This window comes from Adelges cooleyi, unplaced genomic scaffold (assembly GCF_023614345.1).
Source record: "Adelges cooleyi isolate 19-005CV unplaced genomic scaffold, UGA_ACOO_1.1 ACOO_flye_CR_arks_rails_tigmint_CR_PRNA_376, whole genome shotgun sequence".
NCBI lineage: Eukaryota > Metazoa > Arthropoda > Insecta > Hemiptera > Adelgidae > Adelges > Adelges cooleyi.
Genome location: NW_026096053.1, coordinates 2,702,560 through 2,716,565, shown reverse-complemented (window position 1 = coordinate 2,716,565; position 14,006 = coordinate 2,702,560). Strand labels below are relative to the sequence as shown.

At 33.6% G+C, this 14,006-nt stretch overlaps 1 protein-coding gene across 2 annotated transcripts in view; it reads left to right on the top strand.

Moving 5' to 3' along the window:
• Positions 1 to 14,006, top strand: part of LOC126840228 (lachesin-like) — a 138,238-nt gene that overhangs the window by 28,048 nt on the left and 96,184 nt on the right. For both annotated transcript variants that reach the window (XM_050575841.1, XM_050575840.1), the window contains exon 3: positions 9,933 to 10,161. In XM_050575841.1, the coding sequence (XP_050431798.1) occupies positions 10,068 to 10,161 (94 nt within the window). In that variant the 5' untranslated portion in view covers positions 9,933 to 10,067. The remainder of the gene's footprint in view (positions 1 to 9,932; positions 10,162 to 14,006) is intronic.

Sequence of the window (14,006 nt, the reverse complement as noted above, 5' to 3'; positions counted from 1 at the left end):
TCGGCCAATGCATGTAACATAATATTACATATAGGTAGGTTGTGCCCCGCGGACGAGGGTCAAGTGCTACATTAGGCCTCATGAATATTCGATGTAATAATAATTATTATCCATTGACTTCGCCGCCCCGCCGGTGACATTAATGTGTCCGATTGCATTGCCCGGGGCGTCGGTTCGCCTATCTCCTACATGTTCCCCTAAATTATACACGAATGCCGATAATGTTAATCTGCGTGCCGTTTTGATTCGCAAATCAGATATTAATAATATAATATGTATGTGTATATCATGTCCTGTGGCGCGTCAGCCGTTGTATCGGTTTGGTTTTTTTTATCAACTTATCGGACGATCGCCGTCGCGGTTCGGTCGGCCACCGAAGCCTGACAAATAGCACAAACCGAGTAAATAATGTATATAATACAGTTTATTATAATATTATCGCATACCAGATCCAAAGGGCCGGTCGAGGAGAAACTAGCCAAAATAGTAGTGTGATTAAACGATTATTTTTTATTTTTTTATTTTACCTACAATATTAGAAACCAACCGCGGAGGTCACTCCAAGTTTACCCAAACTCCTATCTTACGCCATAAATATAGTGTAGAAATACTAGAAAGCAAAAGTTTACCCCACTTTTCAACCAAATTATCCCAAACGAGTTACTATACAAACATAAAACATTGAACTTGCAAGCGATAATACCGAATGTGTGTATTGTAAATATTAATAAATAATCGACGAATAATTAATCCGGTCGGAATTGTTTACTTTGTAACTTTTCATTTCGATAAAATCCTACTTCACCGCACGGTGACCTACCGGCTCTGTGAATAATATATTAGCGTTGTATTAGTGCAAAAATATTAATTTTGCCCGTTATAATAATAAGTAACTATTGCAGACACGGCCAGCGTTGAAAAACAATTATTGAAATTAAAAAACTAGAATGGGTGCAAAAGTGAATCTAGGAATAAAAAAAGGGGGGAAGGGAATAACAAAAATTCACTTCAAATATATGAAGTGTACGAGGAAAAAACCGGGAGAGTCACTTTTAAGAAACACTAAGAAAAAAATGTTTAAAAAAATACTTAACACTTTAAAAAAATGTTCAACTTTTGTCTTTATTTATGTTTAAAAATAGATTTGTTTCGTATCAAAACAAATTTTATAACAGCAAAATGGCCATTTTTAAAAAGTAACTTGCTTTTTTTCCCGTGCACTCTCCATGTATAAACAATAGACATAGAGATGAACTTTTCATAGTAAAAAAAAATCACATATTTTATTATATTACATTATAAAAAAAAAATAATATAAAAATACATTTTTAATGGATACAGTTAAAGTACATAAGAAAGGGTCTTCAGCCCCTATTGACCTCACCCCTCTTGTATGCGCTTCTGAATAGGTGTTTATTATTAAAATTGATCAATTAATCGCAATAAATCGCAAATCAATCGTTTTCAAAAATACACTTACAATGTAATATTTTCTATACTTAACGAACAATAATACATTACAGACCATATCGATATCGAAATGATCAATTCGACGAAACAGAATATAATAATATTGTGTTGACTAAGTATGATATTTTTTGTATGTAAACAAAGTATGCAAAGGTCGATAAAATATGATAGCCCATGACAATTCGGAATAAACCAATGTTTTTTTTAATGCATTATCCATGTATTAGGCCTTGTATTATTGTGTAAAGCAAATACTCATAACGAGTTGAATTGGTCAAACACGATTGACAATGCATACAAAACAATTTTCTCCGGCGAAACAATTGAAAATGAACAAACAATAAAGTACTGCGTGTACCTATTATTATTAAAATCAAACATTAAATTATTTACGCTTTGTTTGCTGGAAACGGCTATCGTGATTCGCGTGTCATAATAATAATTGTCCATTCATTATACATACTATTTGCGGTATTCATAGACAGTCTGGATCAGCTTATTGTGTCCAAATAATAAACAAAAATAATATGAACTGGTCTTTTTTAAAGGTTAAATAATATAGGTAAGACTCGTGAAAGTAATTTTGTTTTAACAGAATATGGAAATTAGTATCTAAATATTTGTGTTGCATTAACTTGGTAACTTGTATTAAAAATGTCGAATGCTATCTTGTCACTGTCAATAACCTTTAGCGATTTTATGGATAGTAAGCGAGTTATAGTGATTGTACGTTCGAGGACTGCAAAGGAAGTAGTTACTTATACTCAGTCTCATAACTTTACTGCTAGTTTTTGAAATTCAATTAGGACTTGTTCAATTGTATACTTGGACTTTTTAAGCTAAGATATAAGCGAATAAGAAACTTTCTTTTAATAAAACTGTTTATGATATTAAAGTTTACTACTTCAATAATTCACTATTTGTTTCCCGTAGATTCACTTTATTTTGTTAAGTTTCGGTGTCTATTTTCTATTTATTTCTACATAATAAATATTTGTCTATTTTATGTTATGTCTGAGCTCATCGGTGACCTATGGTGGTAAAATTTACAAATTGTGTTGTACACATAGAACAATTATAAAATATTACAAGAAGAACACAAATGAGTTTTAGTCATGAAAAGTTATATTCGAATCCTATTCGATTGTATGCTAGATTATACTAATCTTATGTCTCTGAGACGTACAAGACGTCTTGTATCGTACAACTCTTGCTGTTTATAAGAAAAACTGTTTGGCTTGACCGAACGGTGTATGTCCGGATATAGGTAGATGCGAGGAAGTAAACATTTAGCGAGTAAGCATTTAGAAACTTGGCCGTGTACTTTGGTGGAGAACACGATTGGAGCTCGGCCAGTCTCTTGTTTCGCTTGATGGTCTTCCCCTTACTAAGTACACGGGTTGTCGGTTAAGTATTGTTTCCGAAACGAGGCCGTGACCCGAACCGGGGGCCAAAATCAAGAAATGATTTCACTGATTTTTATATATTTTGTGCTTAGTGCGCAAAACGCCAAAGGTAGGTACTACTACTAAATTCCCTGGACGGGCTGTGGGCTATAAGCTATTCGGATGTTGCTGAATTCTCCTCCTCCGTCCCTTTATGATCAGCTCTAATAATTCTGAACTTTTATAGACGACCAATTGAGTCAACTCAATAACCTAAATTCTAAAACTGAAACCAATTTGTAAAAACTATAACTTGCTAGTTTTAAATAAGTGCATCAAATAATACAGTATAGGTACTATACAACGGGCGTTATCTCCAAGGCGATTGTCAAGTTCTGGCTGTGTGTGTAAATTTTACAATAGTATCCGGTGGTGAGCGAACGGGTCATCCGGAAGGGTCCCGGATAGACCGTATATTATTATTACACTCGGTGTCAAAAACTTGGAAACCCCCCGTCGATGCAAACGGTGAGTTATAGACCGAATTGTTGAAGACAACGCGGCTCCCGTCCCGTCTTTTAATTTTTCATACTTTCTTTTTGTTTGAATTATGAGTCCCTCGAGACCAGTAATTTCAAAACTCTTCTGTATAGCTTTAACGTCAATAGCACCGCTCACATAACACAATCTATACCAGGGGGCGACGGTAAACGGCAGTGTCGTTAATTTATTCTCACCTATGGGGAAAAAAAACATCTCCAACTATTCGTTTTCAATAACAACTCTGCCCGACATCGTGCGAACTCCTATTTTTACCATTTTTCTTTTCGTATTACTAAAAGCGTGTGTATTTTTTCATTTTAACACAGCCTTCTTATTTTGTGTGGGCTGTAAAAAAAACATTGTTTTAAACCCGCGCATATGGAACCAGGTTTACTGTACCCAACTTATATTTAAATACATTTTAATGAAATATAAATTATAACAACTTTTACTCACCTTTCCACTGTCGATATATTGTAAAATTAATAATAATAGTACACAAGACTTCAGTCGCTCTGAGTTTCATAATTATATGTGAATGAAAATATAAATATAAATATTATTAAAAGAAACAATCACCCCTAATTGCTTTTGTTTTCGACACCTTTTACACTATAATAACTTGACACTATTTTACTTTGGTAGCATAATATTTAAGTACATCCCTAGTATTATACAAAGCACTTATTCAAGGACAGGTTCGGTGCCATTGGTACTCGATATGAAAGACTTTTTTGGTAGCCGAAACCAAGATATCATAAATACAGTCTTATATGGAGATTGAAACCGAGAAGGACTTGATGATTTTCAGTTGTTCCAATTTCGTGTACAACCTACATTACATTTTACCCAGATATGTTTTAGCATTATTTTTATTTTTATTTTTTTTAATTGTCGTCCAACCGATTTTCACAGCTGTATAGTATGTAAAATAAAATTGAATAGACACCGTCTACTGTGTTTATACGGTATAACCTGGGGGAGGAGGGATCAGGGGCGTGAATAGACATTCGTATTATTGTAATCCGCACGTACGCCGTAAGTTGATAGGAATCGTTTTCGACGATCCAAGTGCAATTGGAATTCTAGAACCGACGGAGCAAAGTGGAAATAATGCGATGAAACACAAAACTTTGTCGCGCGCACACTGTAAACACTAAACAGCAATTTATTCGGGAAAATCATTTGCAAAATTCCTCGGTGTGCAAAAAGAAACAAAAAAAGCTCGAGATAAACGAGAGGAAATGTAATGCTTTAACAGGAAATTCTATTTATTTAGTTACTATTGTGTATTTTCGATATCTGCCGTTTGTACGTGACGCACATGATGAAAAGAGGATGAGGCCGGAGGGAAGTCAAATAACTTTTGAGAAAAATGTTTTTTTTTTTTTTTTAAATAATATATCTCGCTTTAAATCGCGAATATGAAAAATCCTTCGAATTCATCAAGTAATAATTGTCCACGGAGCTTTCCTTATTGCCTTTCCCGTAAAAAAAAAAAGAAGAAGACAAACTGCTTTGGCTAAAAGAAATCGTTTTATTTTTTATTTTCCTCCGTTCGGTTCTCGTTTATTTTTGCATATATTCACTGCTATTTTTTTTTTTTTAACGACCGTTTTACATTTAGGTGTTTACTCACGCGTTCCCGTTAGTATTCGTCATCTATGTACACAATAATTTATGTTAATAAATTATTGATGAACGACAATTATTTATTATAACATAAACGAGAATCGAAGAAAAAAAAAAGCTCGGCCAATAACAGATAATATTTCTATACTCTGCCAACCATCGCATCGTCTCTGTTTACTCGTTTTTAAAAAACTCATTTTCTATTCTACATTGGTGGACGAGAGAAAATAGGATAAAAAAGATTACATAAGAAGTAGATTAATGGTAGTCGAATGGTATGAGGACTGCTGGAGTGTCCGAGAATGATGTGCTAGATCGTTTCGAGTGAAAGTTTAGGACAAGGGTGACTGATCTCAAATAGTTGGAACAAAGAAGAAGAAATAAACATTTTTTCTCATAAATATTTCATTTTTTATTTACATTTAATAGAGACTCGTTCAGTATTAATAGTAAAATCCTATTTAAACGCAAGTCAAAAAGTTTTATCCCGGTCAGGCGATCCCGCGAATTCATTGAATAGCTAATTACAGAAAATATTTTTTAAAAACAAACCGACTTTTTTGATTAGTGATCTTATTACAATAAACTCGTTGTATATTTTACGTTTCGTATAACTACGCGAGTTAATCAACACAAAAAAATACAGATAACGCTTGTTAAGTGACCCGATATAATTATTATAAGAATCAACGAAAAATTTTAATCCGCAGTTTTGCATATCACCCAATACAATGTTTGTATTTATTTTTATTTTTGCTGTAAGCTATAAACCACAGGCGTCAAATAATTATTCAACGCAAACAACGAGTATACCTGTATAGTATTAAAGCGTGCAAAAACTTTTTTCCTGGTTAAAACAAGAGAGTACAATAATTTAAATAATTAGTGTTTCCTTTACCAAACCCGTTGAAGCAATAATATAAATACAAAGTATAACATTGACACTGTTTAAAAAAACAAATTCATGATATTTTTAAGTTTAGACAAATAAATAGATGTGAATTCAACGATTTGTGGAAGAGAGTTGTACGGTTTATGTATCAAGTATGGATTTCAGAGTATAAAAAATAACAATTCATTTTTCTCTTTTGGCTGTATAGCCTACAGCGTGTGTATAAGCATGATGCACTTAAACCTCGATACACTTGCACGCGTAAGGAGTCCGACCACCAAAACCCTATTGCGGTATTAGTTTATCTATTTTTTTTTATACCACAGACTTACTTATATATATTTTTTCTGCTTCTCTGGGCTTTACGGCTGAATAAACATATTGTATTTATTTTTGGCTTATACTTTTTCTTTAATGTACCCGTATAATAAATATTATCATGTTAGGTATTGAATAGCGTGAAATACCGACATTTCCTTTACAACGAGTGTTTACATATTGTGGCATTAAGTATACACTAAGTACTAGCGGTTCAAAAATATTCGGCTGGGGTGTAACCGGTAAGCGTGGGCTCCTTGCCCGAATCGCTGTGTGAAGGCGCGACAGGAAGGTAAACGTGACTGGCAGCGGAGCAGTCGGCCAACAACTAGACCAGACTGTACAGACTGTTTAGGGTTTAACTGGTGAAAGGAAGGGCAGTTTAGTGAAAACCAAAACAAACTAATCGCCGACTAAGTGGCCGGTTCCGGTCTCCACCACGCGCTTTGGCTACGACACGGCACGCGAACCGACCACGGCGCTCGTCGCCACCATAAAAGTATGAACGAAAAAATTCCAAAAAAAAAAAAAAAAAAACACACACACACAGCACGACTTAAGTGATTATTATATCGACTGTAGGCTTTCAGAAAGTCTAAAACGTTTTAAACAAATGGAAAAGCCAATAGCATTGATGTGGTAATAACAACAACCGTATTATATTATACTAATATTATCATCATCGCCTTACCGCATTATCTACTTCATTAAGTTACTCACGATGGGGGAAGGTGTGTAAACGAAAAAACTTACAAACAAAACAAAAGTCATTTCGCAGTTCAGTTGCAAATATCGATTTCTATTGAACAAAAAACACTTATTGCACAACTTATATTCCCGTTCCACACGTGTCTACATTTTCTAGTTTAACGTGTGTGTTAACAAAAAAACCGTACATGAATTGTTTAGCGTTTTTAAAATTGTAATACAAAACGTAATGTACAAATATATGGTTTACCCTATTTTAACATGTTAATATTCTTACTTAGAATATTAATATTTTTAATTTTTTACAATATACTTTAGCATAATTGGGGCCAAATGCCTACTCGTTTTTTACCTGTTTAATATAATATCTGACCAGTCACTCGGTAAATGGTTTTAAATGCTTCTGAGTTCTGTAACAATACATTCAATTAGTATAGGTAATTATAGCGAGGTTATGTTTTGGTGGGGCGACCATCTTCCCTGGATCTTTCAATTTACGAGCATTTTTTTTAATCTATCTCCGCTTTGTTCAAGGTCCCGGGACGCACTTGGTAATATTTATGTTGAATATAAGATTTTTATAAGTAATCAGTTATAGTGCTATATAAGATAATACGATATCCGATATCTTGTAAATTGTTATAATACAACAATATGTACCTACTGTCACGTTATCCATCCTGTTAGGCTTACGCAATGCGTTTTATGTAAATAATCTGTCGGACGGGGGCGGGCGACGGTTGTCAACTATCATTGCTTTGGCAACGGTTTCGGTGGAGAACGACCCAAAGACAATGGGCCAACACACATTTTGGAAACAAACGTATAATGAAATGTACACGAAAGAGCCACGCAGTCGTTTATCATTTGGCTAGGAACGAATTAAAACCATGTTGTTTGCGTATATGAGCGAGTCGAGTCGAGTATTGTCTTTGGTGGGCACCAAAACCGTTCCCCCCCGAAGACGACGTTTGGCAGATTGATGGTAGTAGTTGTTGTTGTTGTTGCTGCTGCTGCTGATGCCCCTATTCGGTTACATGTCAACACGCACGCACCCGTTCTGTTCCTACGGTATAATATGAAAGCTTTTGTCGGACCGATATCATAAGACCCCTTTGTGAATACACATAAAATAGTATTAAAACAACAGCTGCACTCGTCAATCGAACAACTCGCTTTTAAAAACCATAAACATTAGCGTTTCATCGACGCTCGCTAAGTTTTTAAACTTGTCTATATCGATAACCTTAGGAATAGGTTATCAGCGCTAGGCAAGGACTTAAGCTAGACCGAATGTGGATTAATAGTTGTACCATGTCGACAACACGGGGTAAAACAAATTCGCATAGGCACTTCCACATGTTGGTATTTTATGTACAAAAAATTGCATTTATATTTACCTCGTTTGTTTTTAGCCACACTACCCGGGCCCTGATCTAAATGAAACTACACTATATAGTAATTATACATGTAATCTAATAAAATTAAAAAAAAGAACTTTAATAAAAATCGAGAGTATAGTAATTGTGCACATCTGCGTTCAACAAATAAATATCACAACAAATTAATAATAAAACACTCTTAAAACTATTTTTATAAGTGCGATGACAAAAAAAATGTTTTTTCCCATAGAAAACTGATATAATATTAAAAAATACCACAATGAGGTTGAATATATGAGATTTTGTAAAATATCTGTTAATACCATTAAATAAACGAAAAAATGAATTTATTTGATGTGCAAGATAAGTGAATTTTCCAGTAACCTAAATGAATAAATAAAGATACAAACAAATTCAACGTAACAATAAAAGAGCTTGTATACATTTTTAAATAATATAAATGCAACGTACTTAATATTGTTATGTTTAATATGGTTGAATACATGATTCATTCTCATAACATGATATAACTAACTGGGAGTACGCGTACAATGTACGTTGTATTACAATACTTAAGTGAAGAACCCTATTCTAATTGTACAAGCAAACCTTCAGGATTAGGCAAAATGTTGATCAATTGAAAATTTCCCAAACAAAAATTCATTGTAAATATGAGATGCTTTAGGGTGTCACCCTAAAGCATCGTTTTAGAGAAAAATCGACTATTTATCTTTTCTATCGCTTTTTTCTTTCTCAAATACTTGGATTAATCGAGCATACATTATACATGTGTATATAAATGGAAATTGTGGTCTCCGCCTAGGTTAGTAATTGTTATAATATAATATAATTATACTTCAATTGCCTTTTGAACTAAGAATTCATCATAAAGTATTTATTTTGTAATTATAATTTACGGACAAGTGGCTGTGTTAGTACAACAATTAAACAAGCAAAATAAATACACATACTTTTACTTTGGGTGTTCTTAAAATAATAAACCGGCAAACAAAATGATCAAATTAGAGTATACTTACCCGTTACAGCGAGGATAATGTAATTATAGTTTATAATTTGAACAAATTGTAATTGGAGTGTGTCAAAAAATTAAGGATAAAAGTTTATGAGTTAAGTATTAGGTTCAATACTACGTATTAATTTTATACAAGTTTATATTCAAGTCCTTATCAGATATTTTGCTTGTAAAGGAAAAACGATAAAACAATAGGTTATTGAACTTATTGTCGCCTTATATCCGACTGGCGTCAGGTTGTTCACATTTATACGTTAATGTGTGAAAATAACATAGAAATTTAGGTTTATTACTCAAAAGCGGCTTATCGTTGTTGCCAAGAATCGAAAACAACATAATAATAACGAAAAATAACGAAAAATACATTGTTAGTATCATGTATTCCGTTGAAACGTAACACTGAACTATAGTAATTCATTTAACAATATCTCTGTTATGTTATTATTGATTTTTCCTATTACTGTAAAGTAATTTCAATAGTATAATTGAAACTGTACGTGTAGGCTAATTCTAAATAATTCATCAATAGACAGTTGTACTAATTTTTTTTCGTCACTAATTGTTTACAGGTGATCATCAAATAACAGTTGTGATGAACGTGTCAAACGGAGCAACCGACGTCGACGTCGGTGGCATTATAGGCTGAGCATTATAGTTAAAGGTGTTGAGGGTTTTTTTTTGAAAAATAAGCAATCGATTGAACCATGAGTGTTTGCCACCGACAGCACGTTTGCCACTCAACAAGTGTCCGCAGCCTGATGATCGTGCTGATGGTAACCCTTTTATACAGCTCAGAAGGTAAGCCAAACTCGACCACCGAGACGGTAATAGCGTTAATCGGTTAAATTAATCCCTATTGTGACAGCCTTTGGTCGTAATCCTCCTTTCCGGTTCGGGAAAGCAGGTCGTATATTATTCTAAGCTCCGGGTCGTAGCCGGATTGTAATCATAGGTAACAGCCAGCCTTGTACTCACAAGGCGCCAAACTACAATTAGACAACACAACACAAACAGTTTATTGTTCGCGGCACTAAGCTATTGACCAATTACTATTGCAGTGGTAATCGCCATGGTTTGAGATGAAAGCCTTAACAAATGCATCTTAAAAGTTAATAAAATGTATTCACTATAAAACTAACCATCCAGCAAACAAAATCCAAAATAATATTATACATACACTAAGCAATAAAAGCATGCCCGCATAACATCTGGAGGTAGGCTTTGATAAAACATATGAAATCTCGATAAATCAGTAAATCATAGTGTACCTATAAAATTATCTCTTAATAGATTACAACTTTTAAAATGGCAATATACATTAGTAGTTTGGATAACCGACCAATCTATAATAATATGAATCTTATTTCGTATGTTTGAAAGAGTGTTGCGGGGATAATTATGGGATATTGGCGCCAACTACATGGTAATAATTGTACATCATGTTAGCACCACCGATTATTGTGATTATTATACTTCACTGAAAACACAATTTGTTCGGCAACAATTTCATAAGTCTTCAAGTTCATAAGCCTAAGTAGTAGAACACAAAATAATACATGCATCCGTTATAGTTGATGTTGTGTTATTGCATCGATTAGTCGGTAGAAAAATTACATATAATATTTCCTAGCTGTAGTCAACAGTCGCCAGTCGGTAGCTTTTGTGTATTTTTTAGTCATACCCGGCGGCAGTATACAACAATAGCCGGTCATAAAAATGAGCTTGAGTTTGTTGGTAAGCGCCAGACTGAAGGGACTTTTAGCGGTACCAAAAGGCAAAGGTTAGTGTGCGTTGGAGCAGCTCTCTCTCTCTCTCTCTCTCTCTCTCTCTATCGTCCTCTAGGGTTTGTTTTAGGTATGTAAACCGAGGGTAGCCGGTAGGTAAGTCATAAATGAATTTTTTCACACGGTATTGTTTGTCAGCGGCACACGGTCGGGGGCCCGCGACGATTAACCGTGGTGTACTGTTTAAACCGTCTCGTGCTGTTAGGTAATTATCCGGGAAAGCAAAAACGACCTATGTGGATGAATACGGATCCAGATGAACGAGGACCGGATGCATGTTAAATAAAAAAACGGCCAAGCGAATTACCATACGTTTTGAAAAGGATACAATGCGGCCAACCAAACAACACACGAAAAAATGTTTAGTTTACTATTCGAATATTAGTAGTTGTTCAAGACACGAGCAAGAGTTCCCTAAATAACTGATGTTGTTCCAAGTACCTACATTGAAATCACCAAATCTTGCATTTATTGAACCGTTAAAAAAATTAATCTAATCTCAAGATTTGAATAAAAACGCATTATAAAAAAATCTGTTCCCGTTGTGTTCCTACACGACTACGACAGAAGTTAATAATTGTGCGACTAGAACGCTTGCGCCGATAATCGTTAAGACCATCAGTTGCCACGGCCGTCGTATAATGGCTTCGAAAACAATACAAACAGAAAGCACATGATAGCGTTCAAAGTTTTTGTTTATTGTATTATTATGAAAAAAATGTGCACGCTAAACTTTTACCCGGAGAAACGATTCTTTATTATTCATGTAAATAGTACTTTTCGCTTAAACGTCTCTCGCGTTCAAGCGTAGTTCGTTGCAAAGGTTTAATCCCGTACTTATGGAAATTATAGCACTTGTGACTATAGTTATTATGAACAATTCAAAAGAAGTATTATTACTTAAACCATAACGGGAACCGTAAGAATAATAATAATTGTAAAACCATTCCGGGCCAGATTACTTTTTATTTTATCTGCTGTTTTTGCCTTGGTTTTTTTCTAACGTTTTTATATTTTTATTTCAATAAATTGCGATACTTTAATTGCATTTCATAAATCCACACATTACCGAAGTAATGAGGTTTTTACAATAGAAAATATATATGGTTGACCTAATATCGATAGAATTACATAACAAAAATTTTGATGTATTTGAATTTTTTGGATACATAATTCCAAGGAGTTATATAATACTAAAAGGACGTGATACCTCCCTATTTATTAAATAGTTATTTAAAGGCAATTTTTGGCAACATTTTATTTAAAGCTTAAAATATTGTGTAATTATTAGTTTAATAATTAAAACTCATTGTTGATTGTTAATTTATTTTATAGACTATCACAGCATCTTTGACAGCGATTTTACATATTTTTTTCACCTAAACATAGCTACGCAGAATGTGTTTTACTAGGTCCATGGTACGATTTTAAATGTAAAATATTAAGCTAAATATTAGGTTTATCAAAAAATATAATATATGATATTGCCTTCAAAATCTTTGATTGAAATACAACATCTTTCATTTTAGTTTGGTATTTTTGCTCTAAAATCATCACGACGTCATTCTGCGTAGATATGTTTTAACTCAGGAAAATTTGCCGTATAAAGTCCTCTTAAGCAATTATATAAAACGGTTGAATGCTTGCATGCGCTTTGGTGCCTAAGTTAAACACGTTTTGATATCCTATCACGAATACCTACAACTAAAAAGGTTATTTACCGTGTGTACTCATAACATCTCCAAACGTTTGATGTACCCGGGTAAACAATCTTGGCCGCTATGAGGTATAGAAACAAAACCGGAAACAGGAAAAATTATAGACATGTCGTGTCATTGAGTTTACCGTCGTCTTGGCTGCAGCTTTTGCCTTTGGTGAGTACTTGTTTTGTTTTTCACTGACATACTAATTAACTAAAGTAGAATAGTCGAACGCACTGGCTTTAATTTAATTTCCGTCGAGACTTGGTCGTTCTACTCGAGGAATCGACGTCATGCCAAGATACTACCGGAACCGCAAAAGAGAAGCGGTTATTGTTTTTTAATCCGATTAAGTTCGACGGCGAATTGAACACTTGAACGATATTGTATTTTGTCGCATCCAAAATAACCCCTCATATTGTTTTCTCTCCTAAAAAAATAAAAAAATTCATTTTTGTAATTCGATTAAAAAGACAATCTTATGGCAGCGCAGACAATCTTTAATTTTCATTTTCCAACTGCGCAAAAAAATTCCCTTGTTTTTAAACCCCCAAGACTCGGTGATACTTAACTTAATTATAGTATTGAGACGAGTCCTTTAAAATCCTTAAATCTCATCAGAACGATTCAATTTATTGCTTCTTTGTTTTACAATAATATCTGTTTTACTTATTGGTTTAAAAAAAATATAAATAAACATCTAACCGACTATTGCAGCGATTAGTGTTCAAATATAGAAGTATAGAATTTCTCGGTTTAATTTCTATACAAATGTGTACTTATTAACGAGCTATATGTGTTTTGATACATCAGTCAATACTATGGACTCAATTAAAAATGGAAAACTATTAGATAATTAATTAATTAGTCGCGAATAACAACAGGGCATGCAATAACCTATTTATTTAAAAGTGAAGTATAATATGTGACTTTTTGATAAAGCTTGATATGAAGCCGAACATTTTTAAGCTCATGATATGTGAACACGGAAATATTAATTCGATATTGGTATTTAATATTTATTTAGAACTTGTTAAGCTATTTTTGTACAATAGTACATGTCACTCATTTTAATATTATTTTAGACTAATAAAATAGTATTTATTTTTATTAAAGTAACCTCTCCATCACTGGTTTATCTTGTGAGAACTCCAATACC